The sequence below is a fragment of the Lonchura striata genome, chromosome 16, assembly GCF_046129695.1.
Source record: "Lonchura striata isolate bLonStr1 chromosome 16, bLonStr1.mat, whole genome shotgun sequence".
Taxonomy (NCBI): Eukaryota; Metazoa; Chordata; class Aves; order Passeriformes; family Estrildidae; genus Lonchura; species Lonchura striata.
The window spans coordinates 10,439,502-10,462,469 of record NC_134618.1 but is presented as its reverse complement, the minus strand read 5'-3'; the positions used below and the strand labels follow the sequence as shown (position 1 = coordinate 10,462,469).

Sequence of the window (22,968 nt, the reverse complement as noted above, 5' to 3'; positions counted from 1 at the left end):
AATAGGTAGTCCCTTAAGTGCTCTGGACTGTGCTTAGGTAGTGTCCAGTACAAGTGTGGCTCTTGTCCAAGCTTAGTCTCACTGGTTTTTCAAGCCTGAAAAATGGAAGGCTCCCCTAACTTCCCTGAAGAGAACATGTCAATAGCCTGGTAAAGTCAGAGGACTGCAAAGGAGCCAAAACAACTGGTAGCCCATGAAAAGAAAATGAATGTCACTTTACTTCTACTCATGAGGCACCTGGGAAACAGAAATACTCCTCAAACTTAGGAGATTGGTAGATACTTTCTTTTACTAAAGTTAGGGTTCAATCCATAACATAAGACTTAAAACCTAACAGTAAAATTAAATTAATTGTTGAGAAAGCCAGTATGCTGATTATGCTAAAAAGCTGAGTGAAAACACACAGTGAGGACACCAAAGCATCCTAAGGTTGTTCCCATAGTGATACCCTGAAGGCAGTGTTTTCAGCCAGTCCATACATGGGAACCTGAGAAACCCAGCGCTGGAATGTTTTACTCAGAGTTGTGTAATAGCATTCCAAACTTTGCATTTCACATCCACACCCTCTCCAAAGGAAGAGAGAAAAAAGCTGACATAGAGACTCTAGGCCACTCCTCTGCAGTTTGCAAAGGAGCAGTGGCACTTCTGCTGTCTCTTTTTCTACTGTCCAGAAACAAAACTTCCCCATCAGGTTACTGTGAAACTGGAGCTCTCCTGCAGGGACAGCAGGCAGAGCAGGGAGCAGAGAGGAAGGAGAGCAGGTGCATGGTGCAGTGACTGTATTCCCACTGGCATTCAGAAGCTCTGGAGGAACTGTGTCTGCTTAACTGTCCCAGACTTCCTTAATTTTGGCTGACCTTAGGCAAGGCACAGTCTTGAGTCATAACTGAGCACAGAGACCCCTGAAACCACCAGAGAACCCTGTTACAGATAAACAGTTTGAAATCCTGCTGCAGTTTGTCCTGATGTCAAAGTAATCTTTGTATCACACCTCACTCCTTAAAAAGTGTTACTTTTATTGACAAGTCAGTGGTTGAAATGTAATAAATACTAAACCAACCTTATCCATCATACACAATGGATCAGTTGGCTTTTTGGCCTCAGGAAATGTGTCAGCAAGTGACCACACTATTCACAGTCGTGCACACAAATCACCCAGATTGCAATTCACAGTTCAAAGGATGTGATTACACACCACAGCTTAAATGGTGGCTTAAGAAACTTCATCGTGGGATTTCAGATATATTGGCTTAGAAATCTTCCTTAACCTCTCCTGGTGTCGCAATGTACGGCCTTGTTTATGGGCAAGGCCCAGAGGAGGCAGGTGGATCTGGAAAAGAAAATCCCACCAGTTAGGTGCATATTGAGAAGGAAAATACAGACTAAGTTTCACTGAGTTTTAAATCATTTTTTCACACTTTGGAGAGGGTAACACTATTGTCTCAAGGCAGGTTATTAGATTTCTAGGAGGAGCACTCTCTGAGGAGTGATTAGTGGTGTAACTTTCAGAACTAATTAGTGGTGTAACTAAAACAGAACTAATTGTTCTGTTTATTAAAATCCTATATATTTTAGGCCTTAATAAAATCCTGTATATGCAATGCCTTAGTAACTTTGTTTTGCAGTTTGGTATCAGACTGCAATGATACTTGATGAAATAGGATTGCTGACAGTGTTCCAGAACAGTAAGAACTAGAAACCCTAAAAATTCTTGAGTAATGTCTTGAATCACTGTGTGATTTATTCATACCTACTTAGCAAGTTACAAAATAACCCCAAACTGTATGTACTGAAAGCCTGCCTTTTTACTGTCATGATTATATATATATGGCACATTAAAATGCACAATCAGTGTCATTGACTCCATAAGCAGAAGGAGCAATAGGTGAAAGACTCTTCCTTTGATTGACAAAGTCTTTATATTTCATGAGACTTTTAGTAGGAATCATGTAGCTGTAACCCTGAAATGACTGAAAACTGTAGGTGGTAGCCGTCAGGTGTTACTGTTGCTGAGGCTGTCATCCTGTAAGATGGGTGTTTAGGTGCAAACAGTAGTAAGAACACTGACTAAAGCAGCAGTAGAGATTTCTAGAATCTGAAAAATAATAATCATCCAGTTTGTCTGAGAGAGATTTTGAATCCACTGCAGAGCACACATTTTAGGCCCATTTCTAGGAACATTGTTTGCCAGCTGTACATTGCTATTCTGTGTATTGAAACAGATGGTAACAGTGGCCATAGTCTAGACAAGCATCCGATAAAGATACAATTTAATTTTGACCATGACTGCCTTGATAAGGGAACCATAGATGTGAAAATATAAACTCATCAACAGGAGTAGAGAGGGAGGCAGCATAAACTATTACTGACAGAAGTGACTGGGCAGTGAGGAAACTGTATTTAATAGTGCACTAGAAAACTTTGCTGTAACTTCCACCATTTCAGTAATCTTGGACATGTTCTTCTCTAGGAAGAAGGAAAAAGAAGCAGCAACACAGACAGGTATTTCATAAGGCCTGATTTGTGACCAGGAGAACAGTTAACAGTAATGTAGGCTATAAAAATTATTGTACCTATGAGAAATGTAATTAGGTAGTTTTATTCTCTCATTCTCTTCTATTATTTGATTCCATTACCATGCTTCTCTATATTCATTGGTTGGCTAAATATTCAGAGGCCTTGGGAGTTTAGTTAATACAAGTCCATTTAGGCTGTGACTCCTTACTTTGAGAAGGAATTCTCCAATTTACAGTGAAAGATAAAGAAATCACAATGTACATTTGGCTCTGCTTTAGCATACATTTAAATGCCAGCTCATCTAAAAATGCAGTGCAGTGAGAGTGATGGAAACTGATGGTTTTGTTGTACAGGGAAAGCTCAGCAGGTACCAGTGAAGACTTTGTGATTTATACTCACAGGTCTTGGGTAGGGGATGTTATAGTGAAGTCCAATTTCTATTCTTGCTTCACATTCTTCTATGCACTGCTTAATCAGATTTGGATCTGTTACCTATGATGATCAGACAAGTGTTTTATATGAGTACAGTAATTAGCAATTGGAAGCTCAAGTGTAAATGATGCCCAGCATGTGGCTTTCCTTAGCTTATTTTGGCAAACTCAAGGATACAATGAATTGTTTTTCACACCCATAAAAGGTAACACTGGTATTTTCCTGGACTCAACAGTTCTGGGCTTGATGGTGCTGAGTGTTAACACCCAGAGGCTTTCAGGACTGAGGCTAAAGAAGTTTTTTACCCAAACATGGTATTTTTTCTGTAAAAATACAATACACATGTAAACTACTACTACATCTATGAAAAAAACATACTCATCTGTTCATCACTCTGTAAGGTCACCAGTGGAGAAAGGAATGACACTGTTTGGTGTACATTCTGTTATCATCCTATCCAGAAACTCTCTTTGAAGTGAGAAATGTGGTGTGAATTATGACTTAAATTCATTTTTTTGATTTTGCATTACTTCAATTTAGTTCCATACCAATATGGGATATAAATAAGTGTTGTGATCTTGATTTACAAGAAGGGCCTTTGATTACCAGGGTTTGAAATTTCTTCCTTAAGACAAAAATTAAAGTGGTTCTTTTAAAAGAAGTGCCAATAATTGCAGCTTTGAAAAGAAAAAAAAAGAAGCTGCTGAATTCTGTTTGCCATTGCATGGGTAATGATACACTTAGCTAACTTTGTAAAGATCAAAAGCTGCTTCAATTACACAAGCAGTATCTTTGGAATTTAGTTTTTTCTTGGCACTTTCTTACTGAAAAAAGACCTTTTAGACTTCTACAGTAGTTAATGAAGAGCTGAAATGGTTTGAGTTTTCTCAGGGATGATATTTAAACTGTAACCCAAATACACCAGCATTTAAGGTGAATGAAATCTTGGGACTCAACCCTTATATTCCTATCTTAGCATCCAACCACAGAGTGGAAAGAGCAAGAGAAGAGTAATTTGGAAATTCAACACCATGAGGACACTCACATTTTTGTTTTTTCGGAATAATGTTCTGGCTTCATTTCTAATGTACTCTTTCTCTCTCATGGTTTCCTCAATCTGTCCTGATGCCGACTGCCAGTTTTTGGCTATTCGGAAAACCTTGCGGTAAAGGCCAAGAACTTCTTGTCGAGTTGCTGGTGTCATCTAAAAAAACAAGACAAACCCCCCAACATATGCATGAACATTTCAGTTGCCAAAAGGCCAGCAAGCAGGACATTTGTTCACAGCATTAAATTAGTTTAAAAATATTTCCACCATCCAAAGATATGCTGAGCTATATGAAAAAACCCTGAAATAGCTGAATATATAGTGAACAATAATTAGCTGTTGAAAGCTGTTGAATATATAGTGAACAATAATTAGCTGCTGAAAGTTGGAGCCTCAGTCCAGCAAAGTATTTCTACAGATACTTAAATGTATCTCCAGTCAAAGAGCTTGAGCTCTTGCTCAAAGTTAAGCACTTGGTTTAGCGCTTTGCTTTAGTGCTTAGCCTGGTACAAGAATGCCTTGGTTCTATTTCAGTGACGTTTTGCAACAGACATTGGGCAATTCACTGAAACTCTACGTGTCCCCCTTCCTGAGACGTTGTACCAGTGCTGACCCTATCTTTGCAAATCTGTGAATGAAATACATGATAAAATCACCACAATATTGCTGAAAACTTGTACAGGCTCCAGGGGCTGAGAGGCTTGTGATACCATGACAGTAGGCAGTAATGATTCAGCTGGAGTTTGATGTGATGAGAAGGTGATGAAAGCTATTTTATCTAAGCACTCAGGAGAGGCAGACTAACTGTGCATTTAGGAAAGTCTTGAATGTCTTGATTTTCAGAGAGCTGTGCACCTTCTGAGCCCACTGAATCAGCCTCCAGGTGTGATTAGACGATTTGTCAGAAGAAAGAATGAAATCTCTTTCTTGTTTTGTGTAAACGAGTATTTTATCATGTAAGTGGCTACACTGTCTCATGACAGACCACAAATATCCCTGAGACAAATCCACTTCTGGATAACAAAATTTCTGTCATAAATTAAATTTACAGAAACAGTGACTTTTGCTTAAGGGGCACTGCAGCTGTCAAAGGTGCCTTACTGTCCCACAGGAAGGTGCAGCAGCCCTGCCAAGTAAGTACAGGGATGCAATGAGGAACAAGGGTCAGGGACAGGACATTATCTGACGATCAGGATCCATTTGCCAACCTGGATCTCTAATTACTCTGGGTGAATCTACCCTGAAATCAGACCTGTGTGCTGGGAATGGACAGTTTGGAGCAGAGTAATTCAGACAGCCTGACCTTCCTCCTGGAGGGGGCACACTCTTGGCCATGAGGAAAAGCTGCTTCCTAATGCAGCACCCAAAACCATGGGATGTTTGGCAGTGTGCTGTGGCTCAAATCCCTGCAGTCTGTGGCAATTCCTAGGAAGCTGGGTTGTAAAAGAGGGGCTAGAACCTCTCAGGCTGCACTGTTCTTTAGCTGCTGCCTCCAGCACAGTGAGGCAGCCTGACCAGAACCAGCCTCCTGTGGCTCCAGACACGCACACTCTCTTTTCCTCACTAAAACTGGAATTTCAGATGCTAACCTGAACACAGGATTTGTCTCCTGAACACAGGATTTGGCTCATAAGAAATCCTGAACTATAAACTCCTAGCTTTATCTTAACTATTGCTATCATCTAAAGACCTTTTGTGTTTTCATTAACTATTTTTCTCTGATTCTTAAAAGCAAATATTTTTGTTTTGCTATTTGTATTTTAACATGTTTAACCAATCATATATTTTTCTCCCATATAGAAAATTCTTCTTCTTACACAGCAGAAAGTACTTCTAGTAAATGTTTAAAGTATTTCTAGGAAATGAATTCCACAATAATATAACTAGATAGTCCCAGCTCATCAGTTTGGAGTAAGTGCTTCACTTTATCCACTGTAGAGCTCCATTTTGGGCAATTAAATCAGTCAGATACAAAAGCACAGATGTACACATATCTGAAAAATCACTGCTTCTCCCTGCTAGGTGCATATTTTGTGCAGAAAATAAATAGTTCAGTTACAAGGGTTAAGCTAGCAAAAGCAGAGTCCTAAATCCTAGCCTCACCTAGAGCCTCTCCTGACTTCCCTCCTCTGCTTTTATCTGAAGGTGTCACCTCTGAGAAACTGATAACAGCTTAGGTTTTCATGTAATCCATAGCGAAAATAAAAGGAACAGTGTTGGTGATAAAAATGTTTAAAATACAGGTTTCAGTTCTGATCTATGCATCAGTGAATTTCCAAAGTGACAGCTTGGGACAGCACATGCCCTTTGTTCAGAGCTGACTACACCTGCTGCCCTTGGATTTTAAACATAAGAAGAATCTGTTTAGAAATATTTTATTGAAAAGACTAGAACCAACAATTATTTTCCCCACTAGCTGCTTCCCCTCCCCCACCTACAATTTACTCTTTTGTTCTTTAACTCCTCTGTGCTGGAATTGCTACAGAACTGTGTAGCCCCTCATCTAGGCATGGGCTGCACTTCTGCATTCTTACTCTCCTTCCCACATATGATGGATGATGTAAAAGACATTAAGCAGCTATTCATCTATACTCAGAAACCAGCTGCTCCCAGGGCTCATTTAGTCAGCAATTCTTATCATTACAGACCTGCTCATAAGCCATTTCTGCAAAGATACATAAATGAAGGTATGAGGAGCCCTTTATAGATCAAGGACTTCTGTCTATGGCAGGAAAGGATGAGAGCAAATAAGACAAAATTCAAAGGCTGGGTCAGATTCTGATCTGAGTGGGAGTATAAATAGGGAGTAATTCCACTGAGAGAAAAATTACTTCCAACTTAAAATGTTGTAAATGAGATTGGAATTTTTCCTTTGGTATAAACAGAGCCCACACTGACAGAAATGTAAGTGATGGTACAAGTCATGTATCAGATGCAATTTCATCAAGTGACACTACTTGTATTAGTTTTGTGGGTGTGCAAAATGATTCTGAGTGGGATAGAAAGGAAGATAAGGGAGGCTTTCACGTCCTTGTAGTTACTCATCTTGCAACTTACATCTTTGGCATTTAAATCATAATTATATTTCACATCTCTGGAATGCTAAGTGGATGTTACACCACTTTCCCACTAACACCCATCTTGCGGTAGTCACACCCATTGTTTAACTTCTACCACCCTTCATTTTACTGCAGCACGCAGCCCACAGAGGTTAACCACAGGCATTTCTATCAAAAAGTACAGGGCTATTGTCTTATCTGAGCAAATTTCGGGTGTTCACTGCCACAAAGCAAACGGGGTAGGTGTGTCTGTTGGGGGGAAAAGCGGAGGTCGCAGCCCGGAGCCCGGGCTTTGGAGGGGAGCCAAGCGCCGCTCCCGGAGCAGCGCTGCCCAGCGCGGGATGTGCCGCTCCCTTGGCGTCCACGCAACCCCCTCCTGCAACAGGCACATCAGCACCTGAAACATCCATCGAATCCAAACTCCGACGGAGATTTGAGCACTCAACGACTGACTGCAAGGTGAACGTGCAAACTTTTTTCACTGATAATTTAAACAAATAGTCCCTTAGACTATAAAATGCAGTAGGTTCTTCTTTCTGGAAACAAATAGACATGCCTTTGAATTGTTAGTTGGTTGACCCAAAAGTTCAATAATCTGAATAATCAATGAAACACCAGTCTTATTTTGCTATTTGCAGGTTTTAAATTTGCAGAATTTAAACTAAAAGTTCATATAAAATAATAAAAGGAATCTGCCAACTGTACTATCCAATGACCCCAACAGTGCAGTGTCAAAGCACAGCTAGGACAGAAGACAGGCTGCACCAAGTCTTGACTACAGATCCAGGAGCAGCTAAACCACAGCTGCTTCCCAGCAGGGGATGCTTGCCTGGGAACACATGTCCAGCCCTCTCCTCCTCTGCACAGCTCCTTTGGTGAAGTTGAAAGTCTATTTTATTTCATCCTTTCTTCTCAAGTCAAGCATTAGCTACTCACTTTAAGCATAAAATCTGCCAGCAGTGAATACATAGAGGATTTTAGAAAATAAAGGTCGAAAGGAAAAGCCCATGGGGACAAAGGGTATTTTAAAACAATTGATCTCTTCTTTCACATCCCAGCTAACTGGGGCATGCGTAAGTAACACACACCTAGTATTGGTGCTGAAACTGGATTTACTTTGGAGCACGTGGGCAACAAAACCCTGCAGGAAATAATTTGAAAAGGCAGCTTTGAACTTCTCAGATGTAAAATGTTTTATTTAGAAGCAACACAATTTCTATTTGACAGCTGATTTGCTACTGGCAAGGAGACCAAAGGCACAGTGACAAACTGCTGGGCTGACTGCCTTCCAGACTAAGCTGGGGTCACATCTCTGCTACTGAAGTAAATGGTGTCATTCAAGACCACGGTGCATCAACACCATAAGTAGGGAACACCACCATGTTCCATACTATGTGCCCGTGAGACAATCCAGCCTGTATGTCAATCTACAGCTCCTATTTTCAAATGCCCTCTTTGGCTAATGTTTATTTAAAGGATGCAGAAAAAATCACTTATCTGGGTAATTTTTTAAGGAGCTAAATTATGCCACATAGCTAAAAAGCGACCTGCAGTCTCTCCTGCTGCTAATGCAGCAGATAATCAATCATTCCTTTCAGAGCTCTCCACAGCAACAAGAGGTCAGTAATCCATATTCCTCTTTCATGCAAGTCTGCCACAATGAGTCTGTGGTTCCTAAGGCAGCAGTGGATTTGGGCTGTCACTTCCTTGAGGGCCAACAACTGAGACAATGAGTTCCTGTAGCACAGGGGGCAGAGAAGGGGTCACAGATTCCTGTGATAGCTGGATAGGTCACATGCCTTCCAGCAATATTAAGTTTCATAATCTAGTTTCCACAAAAGCAATTTTGTTTTCTTTTACCCAAATCAATGACTCAGTGGCCTGTGACAGTACCCTGCAAATGCTGACCACACATGGCTACAGTATGTACTGGCAAAGTAAAAATTTCATTTGAATTTCATTCTTGAATGAACATTCATAACTTTTTTTAAAGATTCAGACAAAACCAAATCCTAGCAAAACCTCAATCACAGCTAAAGTATTCCATCTCCACATGGTGAAAAATGACTAGAATGAAAGATCATGTTCTTCCATGATGGTGTTACATCTTCATTTCTACCAGTGACACAAGTCTGTAAATTTCCAGACATTCCCATCAATTTGACTCAAAGATTTATTTCTCACTCTTTCCATCTACACTTGCAATCATAAATATATGCAGATTTGGTGAAAAAGAATGAAGTTACTGAACCAAGATATTCCATAATAGTATCTAAAAGCAGGGTGACCATGACAGGGTTTAGGATTTTGTCATGCCAGTGTCTTTTTGCTGGCCAGCTGAAGTGATCTGAAACCCTGATGGAACACCTCTGAACCAGACTCCCTAAGTCATTGTACTCACTGTTCATCACTGGGATGGGAACTCTGCTCTTCTATCTGTGCCTCAGATTTCTGACTGAACTTGGATCTCTTTTAAACTTGCTTTTGCATATGGAGCAGTCTTTTGATCAGAAAAAGCAAACTGCATGCAAAGAGTATATAATTAAATAGTAAAAGCAAGGACATGGATTTTATCACTGTTTCCTATGTCAGTTCAAATAAGCCAATTTGCACAAAATTAAGGTTCTACAAAATTTTTTTCACTTGGAATAAAAGAAGGTTGAGGCATTATCTGGTTTTAGTAGGACTTACAGACTTGCCCTGGGAGTGCCTCCTGTGCTGCAGGAGCCTCAGGAAGAATAGAAATGCTGACTTAGACTGTGGAAAGGGGGAAGGGAAACAAAAAATTTGCTTTACTTATTTCTTAGCTTTCTCATGAAAAGCACACAGTGTCCAGGTAAACTCTAAAGCAATATGAACTCGTCTCTAGTCTTGTCCAACTCTGTTGTTCATACTTTCACACCATTTTCTTCTCCTCTGTGTTTAGTTCTCTATCACTTACAAGCAGAGAAAGACTTTAATGCAGAGAAATTTAGGAGAGAAAATGAATTCTCAGCTATCCTTGGATGGCCTTTCTTATATAATGTAGAAGCACACAGAAATATAACAACACAGACACAGGCTCCAGTATAGATTTATGCACCTTATTCATACCTTGGCCTCCAGCCAAATGCAACTGAATGCCTGAATAGAGATATTTCCCAGCATTGGAAACACTCCCAAGCTCGAGATCAGGTATAAATATTAATGCTAGCAGAGACAAAATCCCCTCTGACCCTTTTCTTACTTAATTCTGAGGGTCACTCAATGAAACTCATTGATAGACATGATTTTCAGCTGCTATTTGAGAACTACAGCACGGCTGTGGGCATGGAGGGCTGTGGGGCACAGAATCAGGCGAGTTAGAAAAGACCTCTGAGCCCATCAAGTCCCGTGTGTGACCAAACACCACCTTGTCAACCAGACCATGTCCAGGCTTTCCTCCACACCTCCAGGGATGGTGACTCCAGCAAGCACCAAACTGGGCAGCCCATTCCCATTCCCATCACCCTTTCTGTGATGTTCTTCCTCATGTCCAACCTAAACCTTTGCTAGTGTAGCTGCCAATGGAGATTTAAGATACTGCTTTCTCCTGCTGTGGGTCAATGAGCACTGTGGGCACCGAGCGCTGTGGGTCAATGAGGGCTGAGGGCACCAGGTGCTGTGGGCACTGGGGGCTTGGACCACTGTGGGCCACAGACCCCTGTGAGCAATGAGCCCTGTGGGTCACAGACCGCTGTGGGTCACTGAGCCCTGTGGGTCACAGACCGCTGTGGGTCACTGAGCCCTGTCGGTCACGGACCTCTATGGGTCACAGACTGCTGTGGGTCACTAAGCCATGTGGGTCATGGACTGCTGTGGGTCATTTATTTCTATGGGTCACTGAGCCCTGTGGGTCACAGCCCGCTGTGGGTCACTGAGCCCTGTGGGTCACTGAGCCCTGTGGGTCACTGAGCCCTGTGGGTCACAGCCCGCTGTGGGTCACAGCCCGCTGTGGGTCACTGAGCCCTGTGGGTCACTGAGCCCTGTGGGTCACAGCCCGCTGTGGGTCACAGCCCGCTGTGGGTCACTGAGCCCTGCCCCTGCCGGGCGCCCCTCGCGGCCGCGGCCACTGCCAAGATGGCGCTGCCGGCCCCCATGGGCTGGAGCCGCGCGGCCACCGGGGGGCGCTGCCGGTGGGAGGGGGGTAGGGCGCGTCCTTGCGCCCCCTGGCGGCCGGGGCGGCCCTACCCCCGCAGCCGGGCGGAACCAACGCGCACAGCAGAAGGGGGTGTCGGCCCACCGCACGCGCCTCCGGCCTCTCCACTCCCTCCGCCCTCCCCGCGTGTACGCCCGCCTTCCCCCCCCTCCCCGCTTTACCTTGGTGCAGTCGTGCCGCGGCCCCGCCCCGCCGGGTGCCCCCGCTCCGGTGGGCGCGGGAGGCGCGAGCCGCCGCCTTCCCTGCCCTCCCCGCGCGTGCGGCGCCGGCGCCCCGCCCCTCGCGCGGCACGTCACGGCACGTCACGGCGCGTCACGGCGCGTCCGCCAGCTGAGCGCCCGCCCGGAAGTGATGCGGCGGAGGCAGAGCCGCTGGGCGCCGCGGAGGTGAGTGAATTGGACCGCAGCTCTTCCCGTCCGCCCGGGCTGCGGGGCAGCGGCGGGGGTGGCGCGGGGCTCGGCTCGGCCCGGCACGGCCCGGGCGGCGGCGCGGGCGGCGGGGTTCGTCCGTGCCCGCCGCGCTGCTCTCAGCCCCGCCGGGGCCGGTTGTGCTCGGGGGGCCCCGCGCCGCCGCCCCCTCACGTCAGGGCCCCCCGAGCCGCAGCCCTGCAGCGCCGGGACAGCCCGCCGGGGGCGGCCGGGCAGGCGCTGCCCCGGTGCCCGGCCGGGCGCTGCTCCGGGCGGTGCCGGTGGGCTCCGGTGCCGCCGGGCCGAGCCCAGCCCACACTCATCGCCGCGCCCCGAGCGGCGGTGCTGCCCGGCCCCGGGGTTTGCTTCTCCTGGCTTTTTCCGTTCCGGTGTGCGCGGGGTCCGAACGCGTCCCTTGGGTGGGCGCCCCGCAGCCCCCGGGCCCGAGAGCCGCTGCTTTGTTCGGGTGCGCTTCGTGCCCACCTTCTCACGTGCCACGCGGGAGCGTAAATGTTCGACGTGTTTCCAGGGGAAAGGCAGAGAAATAAACTGCAGAGCGATTTATCTCCTAGCTAGTTCTCGCCATCTGAACGTACCCCCTTCCCACAGCCACTTTTTTTTTCCTGCTTCAGCTCTCCCAACCTCCCCTCAGCGTGTTTACCCTCCCTGTGCAAGCTGCAATCTGCATTAATCACTCTCTGGGGCTGTGGTGGTACTAATAAGCTACTCATAACAACTTAAATTATAACTTGCATAATCAGTGTTTTGAGCAAATATTGGTTGGAAGAATATAACCATCCTATCAGTGCTGTGGTTGCTGGAAAGAATCATTGATTATCTTTTAAATAGTTAACACTGCTGATATGCTGCCCTTCAAAATGTTGCATTGATAACTGCGCAGGCTGATGCCAAGTGTCAGGATACAGCATTGATCCACAGCTGGTAACTTTTTTTGAATGACAGTGTCTGTCACATAATTTAAAGGGGTAATGAGTTAAGTGCTCTCAAAAAAAAAGGATGCATAGCTGTACAAACAAAAAAGCATGGAGCTGCCCTACCTTTTTGAAAATTACAGGTCTCGCTGGCATGGTCTGTATGTTTTTGAGAGAACGGCTGACCAAAAGACGTTATCTAAACAAACTCTTACGTGTTTAGAAACCCCTTTGTTAAACAGTTAATGTGTAGCTACAGTATTAGTGTTTTATTTGGGCTACAGGAATGTGGAGAGAGAGTGTCTGAGTACTTGTGTCCCTTGCCTGTATCTGAACACTGCTGCATGTTTCCCTGGGGAAAGTTAATCCTCAGAAAAGGCAACACAGTCCCTTAGTTAAGATTGCATGTGGAAGTAAAGAGATCTCACGCCATGTTATTGTCAGTTCTGTAGTCTGTCCTCAAAGTGTCCCCCACAAAGGTGTGTTGTGGTGTTCTGTGGAAAGCCTTCACTTTTACATGGAGGGCAGCTGACAGTCTAAAGCAAAGGCTTTCTGCACATCAGCATAAAAAGGAGAGCTTGTGATCTGTGTTGAATTAGTTCAGATTTGCAAAGTGCAACTGGCTTTACAAACTTATTGCAATACTGGCTCTTGTAATGATTTCTAAAACTCTGATTATTTCCTAATAGCAAGTTGTATGTAGGCATGAATACTGTAATTCTTAAAAAAAAAAGTAACACAACTAATAACAGGGAACGTACAGCTTTGGTACTACTTTGCTGCTTTCTTTGTGAGACTGACAGCCTGCAATATGAGCTGTAATCAGCTCATGTAATCAGGATCTGTAAGGCTGTGTTAGGTGCCTTTTCTGCCCAGATTCTTGCTTTATTTTGAAGTTGAATGTTGTGTTCATAGCAAATTCTCAATGATTTGTGTCAGTAGTTCTTATAATTTGTTGATCTTAGAAATTCGTTAATAATTACATCTTGCTTCCATTAAGCATGAATTGTGTTGAAAAATGGCAATCAGATGAAGGAGTGGCTTTGAGAGAAAACTAAGAACAGCTCTTTTGGAAGACCCTTATTGAAATTAATTGAAGAAGTATATATTGAGCAAGAAGGCTGCCAGACAGTTTGACAGACTTCTGTGTTCTGACAAATTTGTGAGTGGGTAAGGAAGAGGCTTGGTTCTGCTGCCTTCTTTGGTTCAGCTTAAGGAACAGGAAGAAATCCTCTGTGATGGGTATGTGTATGGGGGCAGTGGGGTATAAAGTGGATGGAAGAAGAGGGAACAGACATGGCTTCTACACATGCATTTCCTCATGGCAGAAAGGAATGCATGGAGAGTTTGGATAGAGATGCACGGCTGCAGGTTGGGAGGAGTGAGAGGGGCCCAGCACTGCTCTGAGCTGTCCCACACTGGTGCCAGGGAAATGTTGGTAAATTTAATTTAGAGCCTTGGAGCAGTATAAAATCCATCATGATGGGGTTTTGGCAGTTTGTGAGAACTTGCAAATTGCAGAAACAATGTTATTGTTCCATTAGGCACTTGGGTCTGTACGTGAATGTATCAGGAAAACTGAGTAAGAAGAGACTGTAAAAATAGAAGCATGGGATATTAGAAAAACAGTCCTTTCTTTCATCCTCAAAACTACAGAAGGAGCTGAATACTGGTAGCCATAATTCTTGGAAGGCTGAGAGAATAATCTATAAACACTCGAGGGACTTGGTAGTCACAGGAAGATAAGGGGGAACCCCCTTAACAGTTTCATCAGAATTCCCTGGCTGCACTCCTTCTCTTTGGCTGCTTCTCCCTCGGGGTCTGCATCTTATCTCACTGCCTTCCTTTCCTCTATTTGCCTCTGACTAATGGGCTTTGTCTTCTGGTTACTGGAAGTCTAATAAGTTCTTTTGTCTCTTAACCCTTCCTCCTTTTTAAAAATACTGGATTAATGGCTGTAATGTTTTGCAGACTATCTGCATTGGTGACATGGATTAATTGTGTACTTGACTCTTAAGTTACCCAGCAGTAATGACATAGTAACTTGACTTGAAACAATGGTATTTTCATGGCAAATGTTCAAGGCAAATGATTGCCTTCTGGTAAAGTGCCAACTGCAATTTATGCCCTGTAAACATGTGACACAAGTAAACTGTCTGTGCAGATTTTCTCAGTGTCTTCTGTACAGTAGTTGTCTTTTGAAACAGTGATCTCTTTTCTCCTCCCCCCACCTTTCTTTTGACTCTCGCTTGAGTCAGGTAATTACAGATCTGGGTTGAAACCTTCCCAGGGAGTGATCAGGAAAGCCAAGGCTTGCAGACCTGCTCCCATTGCTCACTGGCACCTTGGCTCCCCCTTCCCCAAGGAGGATTTGGGCTCTTGGCGATGGGCGGTGGGTGAGTGAATTGGAGAGCCCCAGGAAGGTGGGGGATGGCAAAGCAAGGGGAGCTCTGATTTCCCCTGCAAGTGCCAGAGTTCTTTGTGGTCACATGAGGGGGTCCTCCTTGTCACATGTGGCTTTGGTGTGATAGTGTGGTGATGTTTTATATTCTGATCTCAGTGCTGACTATAACAGAGCAAGGAGCCAAAGCCTCTTGCCCAGAAGATAATCTGAGAACTGACCCATTTAGGTCTCCATTTTATCCATGTGTCTTGGGGGCAGCTCTCTGGTCCAATGATCTGCAACTAAAGGAAGCAGAAAATCTGGATTTTAGTTAAAGGTTATTTAATTGCAATATTCTGCTGCTAGAAGAATGACAGTTAGGGGACTACTTAGATGTAAGTATTAAAGAACTCTTTCACAGAAATAGGAATACTGTAGAGAAGCCAACAAAAGCATAGGTGATGAGACAGGATTCCAGTAAAGAGAGTAAGCTAGTATAAACTTCTGGTGTCTCAGAAAGAATAGTTGTAAGTGCTGTTCTGTCTACAGCATCTGTTTTGTGAAAGACAAAACTTACTTTGCAAAATGTGGGAATGCTGTTCCTGACCTCCTGTCACAGTTTGTTATTCCCACAAAGTCAGACTGCCAGAGACAGTATGACAGTCGTAGTTGTTTGTTGTCTCACTTTTCCTGTTTAGTGAACAGAAGTGGGTTTTTTTTTGAACCAAAAGGATTATGTGCTCCTGAAATATGCCAGTCTTTATTTTTGCATCCATGTAGTAGCAGAAAGTGACAGTTTTTAGTTTTTTTCTTTGAATTTTTTTTTTGCATGATGCTTTTCCTCCTGCAACTTTGGAACTTGTAATGCAGTCAGTCTTATCCTTTTGTTTTGAAATGGAAAGGGAGGGAGAAAATCATCTTAGCACCTATGATTATGGGAGGAATGTGTAGCTTAGTAATAGACTCACAAACACAAATGTCCTAACTCTTGGTTTTGGTCATATGCTGACTGTTCAATATTTTCATTGCCAGTGAGTCTGTACAGAAAGCCTTGAGTATTCTGGATCAGCATATAAATGGGTGGCCTGGAGTGCCAAAGGTCTGATGTATTCCAGCTTCCAGCAGTTACCTGTGGTTGGAGTTAGTGATTATGTCTCATGAAGCACAGGATAGATACCTACACACTGGTCTCTTGTGGGGTGCAGGATGTCAAGAGAAATCAAGAATACATGAAAACTTATGGAAAAAAGTGTTGAGTGTCTTTGTTACAACTGATGACCAAGTTTGAGTACTCAAAGGAGCTCCTTTGAAGCTACTGATACAGTTAGCATCAAAATACTGAAGCATCCTTTGCACAGTAGGAAATGTTGGTGTTGTTCACTGAAATAGGGAAGCTGCAAATCAAATTAGGAGAGAGAATTAGGGCTTTTGCAGGTGTCTGTGTGTATTTTCTGCTTTAGAAACTGCAGTCCATTTAAAAATCCAAGCATATGTTCTTAAGGCACGTTTGTATGTCAGTGCTTTCACTTAAAACAATTTGTTGTACATAACTTAGATATGATTCCAGTATTTATGTGGTCAGCTGGTACTGAAGTTCCTACACAGCTGTGTGCAATGAGTGATTCTTTTGGCTGGCAGCCTGTAAATTATATTACACTCACTGAGATGCCAGTGGGCCTTCTGTAAATTCCTTCTGAGCATCTGCTGGCAGCAGGGATCTTATGAGGTGGTCTGGTTCTTGTCTTTAGACTTGTCCTTTCAGTATTGGGTGCCGTGTGGGCCACTGTTCTCACAGCTGCTTTCTGCTGGGGAAGGGAGACTGTTAACCAGAGCTGCTAGAAGGGCTTCCTTTTTTTTGTGTGACTGCTGTCTTTTCTTCATGGTTGAGAACAGCAAGAAATATGAAGCTATTCACTTACTACAATTAGTTTAAAGCATATCCTATTATTACAGGAGTCACTTGATATATACCTGAATTATATTCAGCTGAATGTAATTGGTGACGGCACCTCAGACACTTCAGGGTGAAATCTGATAGCTGAACTCAGTGTAAAAGAAAATCTGTGCACACTTAGCTCAGTTTAAAAGTAAATGTTTTTCTTTCCATAGCCAAGTAGATTGTAGACCGAGGTGGTTTTCCAAAGTTCTTCTGGTTTGGCTGCAGCGAATTGCAATTTTCCGTAGGTTAATTTGCAGAATGGATTGAGCCAGGGTAAGGTAAATATTTGTAGCACAACTACTTTCAGATGCTTTCCATGGGATGCATCTCTGTTGAATACCCAGGGGCTGTGGTTTCCTTTGGTCCCATAATCTGCAGTTTTGCTGTAGAGATGTGAACTGGTTGTGTCAGCACAGAGTAGCTCTTCCCTGTCATGAGCTGCTTTAATTATTCATAATACATACTGAGGTGTTAAAGGTCTGTCATGCTGTGCAAAAGTTACAGTGTACCCTGGAAAAATACTGAAGGATTATTCTTTTACAACCCTTTGCACATGAAAAGAGAAAAAACACATAAACTCTCATTAGAAGATTATTTGCTTTTTTTGTACATGCTGGACTTTTTATGGTCTTTGACAAGGATCTTGAGGGAGAAGGGGAATATTGGTAGTTTTTAAATGGATGGAGATAAATTGCTCAGTGACTGAACCTTTGTTTTCTGAAGGTGGTTGAATTATGTGCAGCGAAATAAATGAGTTTGTTCATGTCTGAGTATGTACGAGGTAGGGAATTGGATGGAATCTAATTTGGGTTCTGGTTTCAGCTTTACTGAAAACTGATGGCGTGATCTTGAACAGCCCTGTTGTTTGTCTGTCTTGATTTCCCCTCTGCCCATTGTCTTGCTCATAGCTTAAATAGACTTCTCAAAACAAGTACTGCTGCTGCTTGAATTAGTTCATTCAATTATTTACATTACAAAAGCACCTGAAGGCACCCTGCTAAAATTATATTCTGTTTAGCTAACCGGACTTGGGTTTGTTTTTTGAAAATGCAATAATCCTAACAAATCATTCCACCCACCTAATAAAGAAAGATGAAGCACATAATAGGAAACAATTGAAAGCTTTTTAATGGGGCCAAATGGAAAAACAATGAGAAGCAATCAGTAAGTAAGGTATTGTGTGGTTAGAGAGTGTAAAGGGAAGGGAGGGATTCAAGGATGATGCATTTGTTTCTGCTGAAAAAGCTACTTAAGGAATGTATCTTCCATAAGAAAAAGTAGTAAGGTGCTCAAGTCTTTCTCTGCCTGTCATTTTTCACATTATTATTCATTTTTCCTTAAGCTAGCCTTACACAATTAGCTGCACACAGTGAACTACAGATCTGAAATATCTGTTCCACCTTTTCATGAGACTACTTGTTGAACTTTGAACATGAAATGTGGTGTCATGCTCTGTGAGTGCATGCAGAGTCAGGTGCTCTTCAAGAGTGCAGAAAGCAGGTTTCTTCTGCCCAGTGTTGAATGGAAAAATCTCCTTTGATGAGTAAGCTCTGGATTTGGAGTGACAGCACAGGTCAAGGCTCAGGTGTTGTAAAGAGACTTTTGCCTGCATCCTGGTGACTGGGCAGGGGGTTCCTTTAGGAAGAGATTTGGTGATAGCTCCGATTCTTGGGCCTGAGACCTGGCCCACTTTTATGGACTGTAAATATAGTGAAGAATATTGGTCCTGAATTTTTTTGAAGTTTTTGTACCTGTCCTTCCCTTCCAAAGTAGTTAAGCCTTTCCAGTATGACTTTTCTCAGAGAAGTCCACTTCTCATTTGAGAAAGTATTCAGGCTTCTAACATAGCTGCTGCCTGGCTTGGTTTTCCCCAGACTGCCATGTAGCCTTGTGCCAAGTGGCAGCCGGAACTCTGCATGGTGCCTTTCCAGGTGTCTGTATTACTAGCTTCTGCTCTATGCAGGCATGTTCTGTAGAGACAAATTTTACCCAGTTTGCTCACATTTCTAAAGCTGTTTTGTTTCCAAAGCTCAAATTGAGTTTAATCAGAAATAGTTCTGTTATCTTGTTTTGGAACAGACTGGTCAAGTTCTCATGTATCTGCCCACAAAACCATTACTGTCTGTAATTCATTGAAATGTTCTTCAACTGCAGGAAGCCTCACAAACTAATAATTCATTTTAACTCATTGCAGCAGGACCTTCCTGCTTTTAGACTTCCTCTTGAGTAACTTTGCATAAAAGTATTTGTGCAGCAGTGGTGTGGAGCAGATCAGCGTGACACAGGTGCTAGTGCAGCGCTTGGTTGGGGATGTGGTGAGGTGTGTTCTGGGCTCATGAGAGCCCATAATGTGCCATTGTGCTGCACTCAGAGGGCTTCTGCTGAGGAAGTGTCATTGCAGGTTCTGACTTGAAATAAGCAGTTCCTGTAACATGACAGCTTTGACTCAAGTTTGGTCTGTGCTGTAACACTTGTGCTCCAGGTGCTTGGAGTTGTGGTGTAGAACTCTGTACTGCTCAGTGAAATCTTCCACGTAGAGCTGATCCTTTCAATTTCTGCCTGCTGAAGAGGGAAACAATACCATTGTTTCTTCACTGATTCCCCACAGGGGAGCAAAGAAAGTTGCTTTTGGTGAGAAGGCTGCCTGCTTTTACCTCTGGGAAAGCTGCTGGGGGTGTGGAGGGCCTGCACTGATCCTTCTGCCCAGTGCTTAGGAGAGCCAAGTCCCAGGGGCTTAGACACAGGTATGAAAAGAGCCAGATGAGCAAAACAAAGGCCTCCATCATCCCAAGGGTCCACACTGTTTACTTACTTACCTCCCCGTGGGTTTCTCAGGGGTTGCTAATGAGCAGTGCAGGCTGTTGTCTGAGTTACTGTGCTGTGATGCTGCTCTCCACAGCAGCGCAGCGAGAGGGGTGCTGGTGACCACAGCCTGCAGCTACACCTTGCAACTCTGGCCCAGGGACTGAACCAAAACCTGTGCTACCAATGTGCTGATGCTTCTCCACCCCCGCTGCACTCACTGTGCATGAGTTAGGATGAAGTCAGTGCATTGCTGTGCTATGACAGCCTTTAAATACAGCCTTGAAGAGCTTGATCTTTTAACTGCTAACTCATGCTAACTTTTTGTTCCATATCCCATGATTGTGTTGTCAAAGTTTACACGTGCTACTACATTGAAAAATCTGAAAAGATTAAATGGACAACTCAGAAGAATAGAAATATAAAGAAAGGGGAAGAATTGTAGCAGAAGGTTCTAACATGCTAAAATTTCTGGCTCCAGTCAGTGTGCATGTGTGTATAGGTCAGGAAACATGGAAATTACTTCAAACAACATGAATAAATTTGGCTTTTGCTAGGAAGGGCTGATCTCCATCAGATTCTGCTTCTTTTGAACTTGAAATAAGTGTTTGCTTCCAGTATGTGCAGTATGTCAACTAGAAATGTTGATTTGGTGGATCATGGGATCATAGATCTCTTTCAAAGAAATACAAATGTGTTTGAAAAGTAGTTCATTGCAAAAAGTTGCCATGACAATGATTTTTCAAAATGTGAACTGTGAGATGTTTAAACAGGTTCCTGGGGAATGAGGCTGCATAGCACCCTGTTTTCCTCTGTGGTGATTTATAAAAGGAAGTACTTAGATGCAGGAGGCCAAAAGAAATTAACATAGATGTGCCAGATGTTGCATTTTCTTAAATTCTTGAAATTCATGGCATGCTATGGTCAAATAGGAAGAAATTCAAGCTAGTACTTCCACTGTGAGAGAGGCAGACACTCCTCTGCTCCCCTGCACATTAAGCTGCCTTGTGGCTTTGCATCCACTGGAGTGTCTGCTAAAAGAACTGTGAAGCCATGGAGGAGGGAAAAAGGGTGGTTGGTTGTGTGGAAGATGAGGTTTGGGAGCAGAGTATACAAACACAGTGTGAAGTAGACTTTTTGGTCTCCATTTCAACAGTAAATGCCTAAAAATGATTTGGTGGAGATACATTTTTGCTCCGTGTGTGTATATGAGTGAGACACTCCAAACATTCTGAAATGTTTGGGGCTTTCAAGCTCTATCAACAGCTTTGGTCTGAACTAGGTTTTATGTGTCAGTCAAATTTTCCTAATCCACATATAGGCTTCAGGTTTGGGGAAAACTCGTGGAGATTGGCATGTGTGACAAGATGTTGTTTCATGGTTGTCTTTCTATATTCCTCCTCCTCTTTCTGCTGAAGGAAGCTCTGAACAAGCTAATGTTCCTACTTGTTTCCTAGGAAGTAAATCTCATGTAAAAGGTAAGTATGCAGCAAGGCAGCTTTTGATCACCTGTCTGCTCCCTAGATGTACTAAGAGCTGTAAAACTGAGATGTTTTAGTCTTTATGTTAGTGTGGTAGAGCAGGGGAGCTTTGCCAGAGATTTCTTGTTTGTTGTGTTTTTCTACTAGGTCAGGTACAGAGGTGTTGACTAGGGGCTGCAGTTGCAGCTCTTGCTACACAAACCAGACATACCTTTGTCTGTCCTCTTCAGAGGTTTCTAGTTATACAGCAGAGCTGCCAATTTAAAGAGTAGCAAAGTGGAGCCAGCTCGGCTGAACATGGGAAAACAAACATGGAAAAGAATGTGCTAGAGAATGAAAAAAGAGAATTACTCTAGACCCAAATTATGCTTTGCTAGGTAGCAGCTGTCTGGCATTCACAGATTAAACAGTGCTCAGCTAACACACAGTGACAGTGATAGCATGTCCTCTGCTTTGCTTTGAGTGCATAAAATGAGGAATTAATTCTCCCATGCTGAAAGCCATGAAAGTATCCGGAAGTGTGTATTTACTCCAAACAAACATTTGAATTTGTCTGTTGTTTTCAGTATCTGTTCTATGGTTTATATGACAATGCAGAGTTAATGGTGTTAATGCTACTTTATAAGTCAAAAAAGTGAAGTAGTTTTTCATAAAATGACTCTGAGTAAATGCAGTTTGGCTCTGAAGAGTTTTATTAAATACACAGTTGTCTCTCGGCAATTTGGTGCATTTCATGGTTTTCATAGCCTTTCTAAATGTAAAGATTTGTGTGGCCTTTTGTCTTCCAGCATTCTATGTAGAACCCAGGGAGCCTGCAGGACGCTGTGAAGCTAGTGGAATGATTCCCTGTGTAGCTGAAACTGTGTAAGTATTAGATGTTTGCTTACAAGACCACTTGTCCAGCACCGTTGTTAGAGCAGCAATTGCCTCTGCTTCAGCAGTGGCAGTGATCCTCTCCTGCCTCCCCACTGGGGAGCTCTGTGCATCTGTTCAGGGCTGGAAACCAACAGGGCATCCATGATACTATTCCCTACTCTCAGCTCTCTTTAAAGTCATGTGTCCTATCCATTAAAAGGTAAATAATGCATAGTGGAATTCTGTAAAATTCTTAAGACTATGCTCTAGTGTTTGTGAAAAGCTGAGGCTGGGTTGAGGCTTAGTTAAGCTCTAGTTATGTTGTCTTTGCCTTAGCTAGTTAAATGCTACTTGGAAAGGGATTTAATGGTTTGCTGAGCTGTCTCCCCTTTTGTTATGAGATTTCCTAAATTTGTCTTTGAGGTCTCCTTGAATGTATGGAACGCTTTTTCCTCTACTCTCTTGATACTTTCTGTGTTTTGAAACTCATTACAAATACCTTCTGATGCAACACTTTATTAAGCAGCATAATGCTTGTTTTGCTTGTTATTCTCTGGACATATCCAATAATTTCTATTACTACAACAACATCAGTCATTATAGAAAAATACTGGGTTACTTAAATATCTCCTTTGCATCTTCTCTCCTCCTGCCAGCTCCCCCCCACATTTCCTTACTGCTGTTTTCAATTGTGCCATGGTGTGCTTGTATGATTGAGAGTTATTACTGAGTCACTTTGTTTTGCTCCCTTCAAGTTCTAGGTTATGTGTGATTTGTCCACTTGAAAATGGAGGAAAAATGTTACAAATTCCTTACAGCACTTAGAAAAAGGTCCCACACAAAACCCTTACCAAGTAAAAAAGCCCCACCAAGCATTAGCCAAGGCCTTTGTAATCTTCTCTAGGTTTTCATTTAATGTGTGGGGCCATATGGCTC

General features: G+C 43.2%; 2 protein-coding genes across 3 annotated transcripts in view; one reads left to right on the top strand and one right to left on the bottom strand.

Moving 5' to 3' along the window:
- Positions 1-263: 263 nt before the first annotated feature.
- Positions 264-11,505, bottom strand: LYRM1 (LYR motif containing 1). The gene is made up of 4 exons (XM_021539780.3): positions 11,395-11,505; positions 3,995-4,153; positions 2,917-3,009; positions 264-1,330 (listed from the first exon to the last, which is right to left on the bottom strand). The coding sequence occupies exons 2-4, from the start codon at positions 4,151-4,153 to the stop codon at positions 1,214-1,216; spliced, it is 369 nt and encodes a 122-aa protein (XP_021395455.1). The 5' UTR covers positions 11,395-11,505; the 3' UTR covers positions 264-1,213.
- Positions 11,505-22,968, top strand: part of DCUN1D3 (defective in cullin neddylation 1 domain containing 3) — a 25,107-nt gene continuing 13,643 nt past the window's right edge. Inside the window, exons 1-2 of one of the 2 annotated variants that reach the window (XM_021539779.3) lie at positions 11,505-11,619; positions 21,966-22,041. The gene's annotated coding sequence lies outside the window, so the exon portion shown is untranslated. The remainder of the gene's footprint in view (positions 11,620-21,965; positions 22,042-22,968) is intronic. The other variant, XM_077786868.1, reaches the window with a different exon arrangement.

What these genes read in the sequence shown, in the direction of transcription:
- LYRM1 (XM_021539780.3), bottom strand. Translation starts at nt 4,153, where the DNA reads ATGACACCAGCAACTCGACAAGAAGTTCTTGGCCTTTACCGCAAGGTT. An exon ending in TATTCCGAAAAAACAAAAAT is followed by an intron (nt 3,010 to 3,994) that starts GTGAGTGTCCTC and finishes TGATCATCATAG; the next exon opens with GTAACAGATCCAAATCTGAT. An exon ending in ACATCCCCTACCCAAGACCT is followed by an intron (nt 1,331 to 2,916) that starts GTGAGTATAAAT and finishes TTTCTTTTCCAG; the next exon opens with ATCCACCTGCCTCCTCTGGG.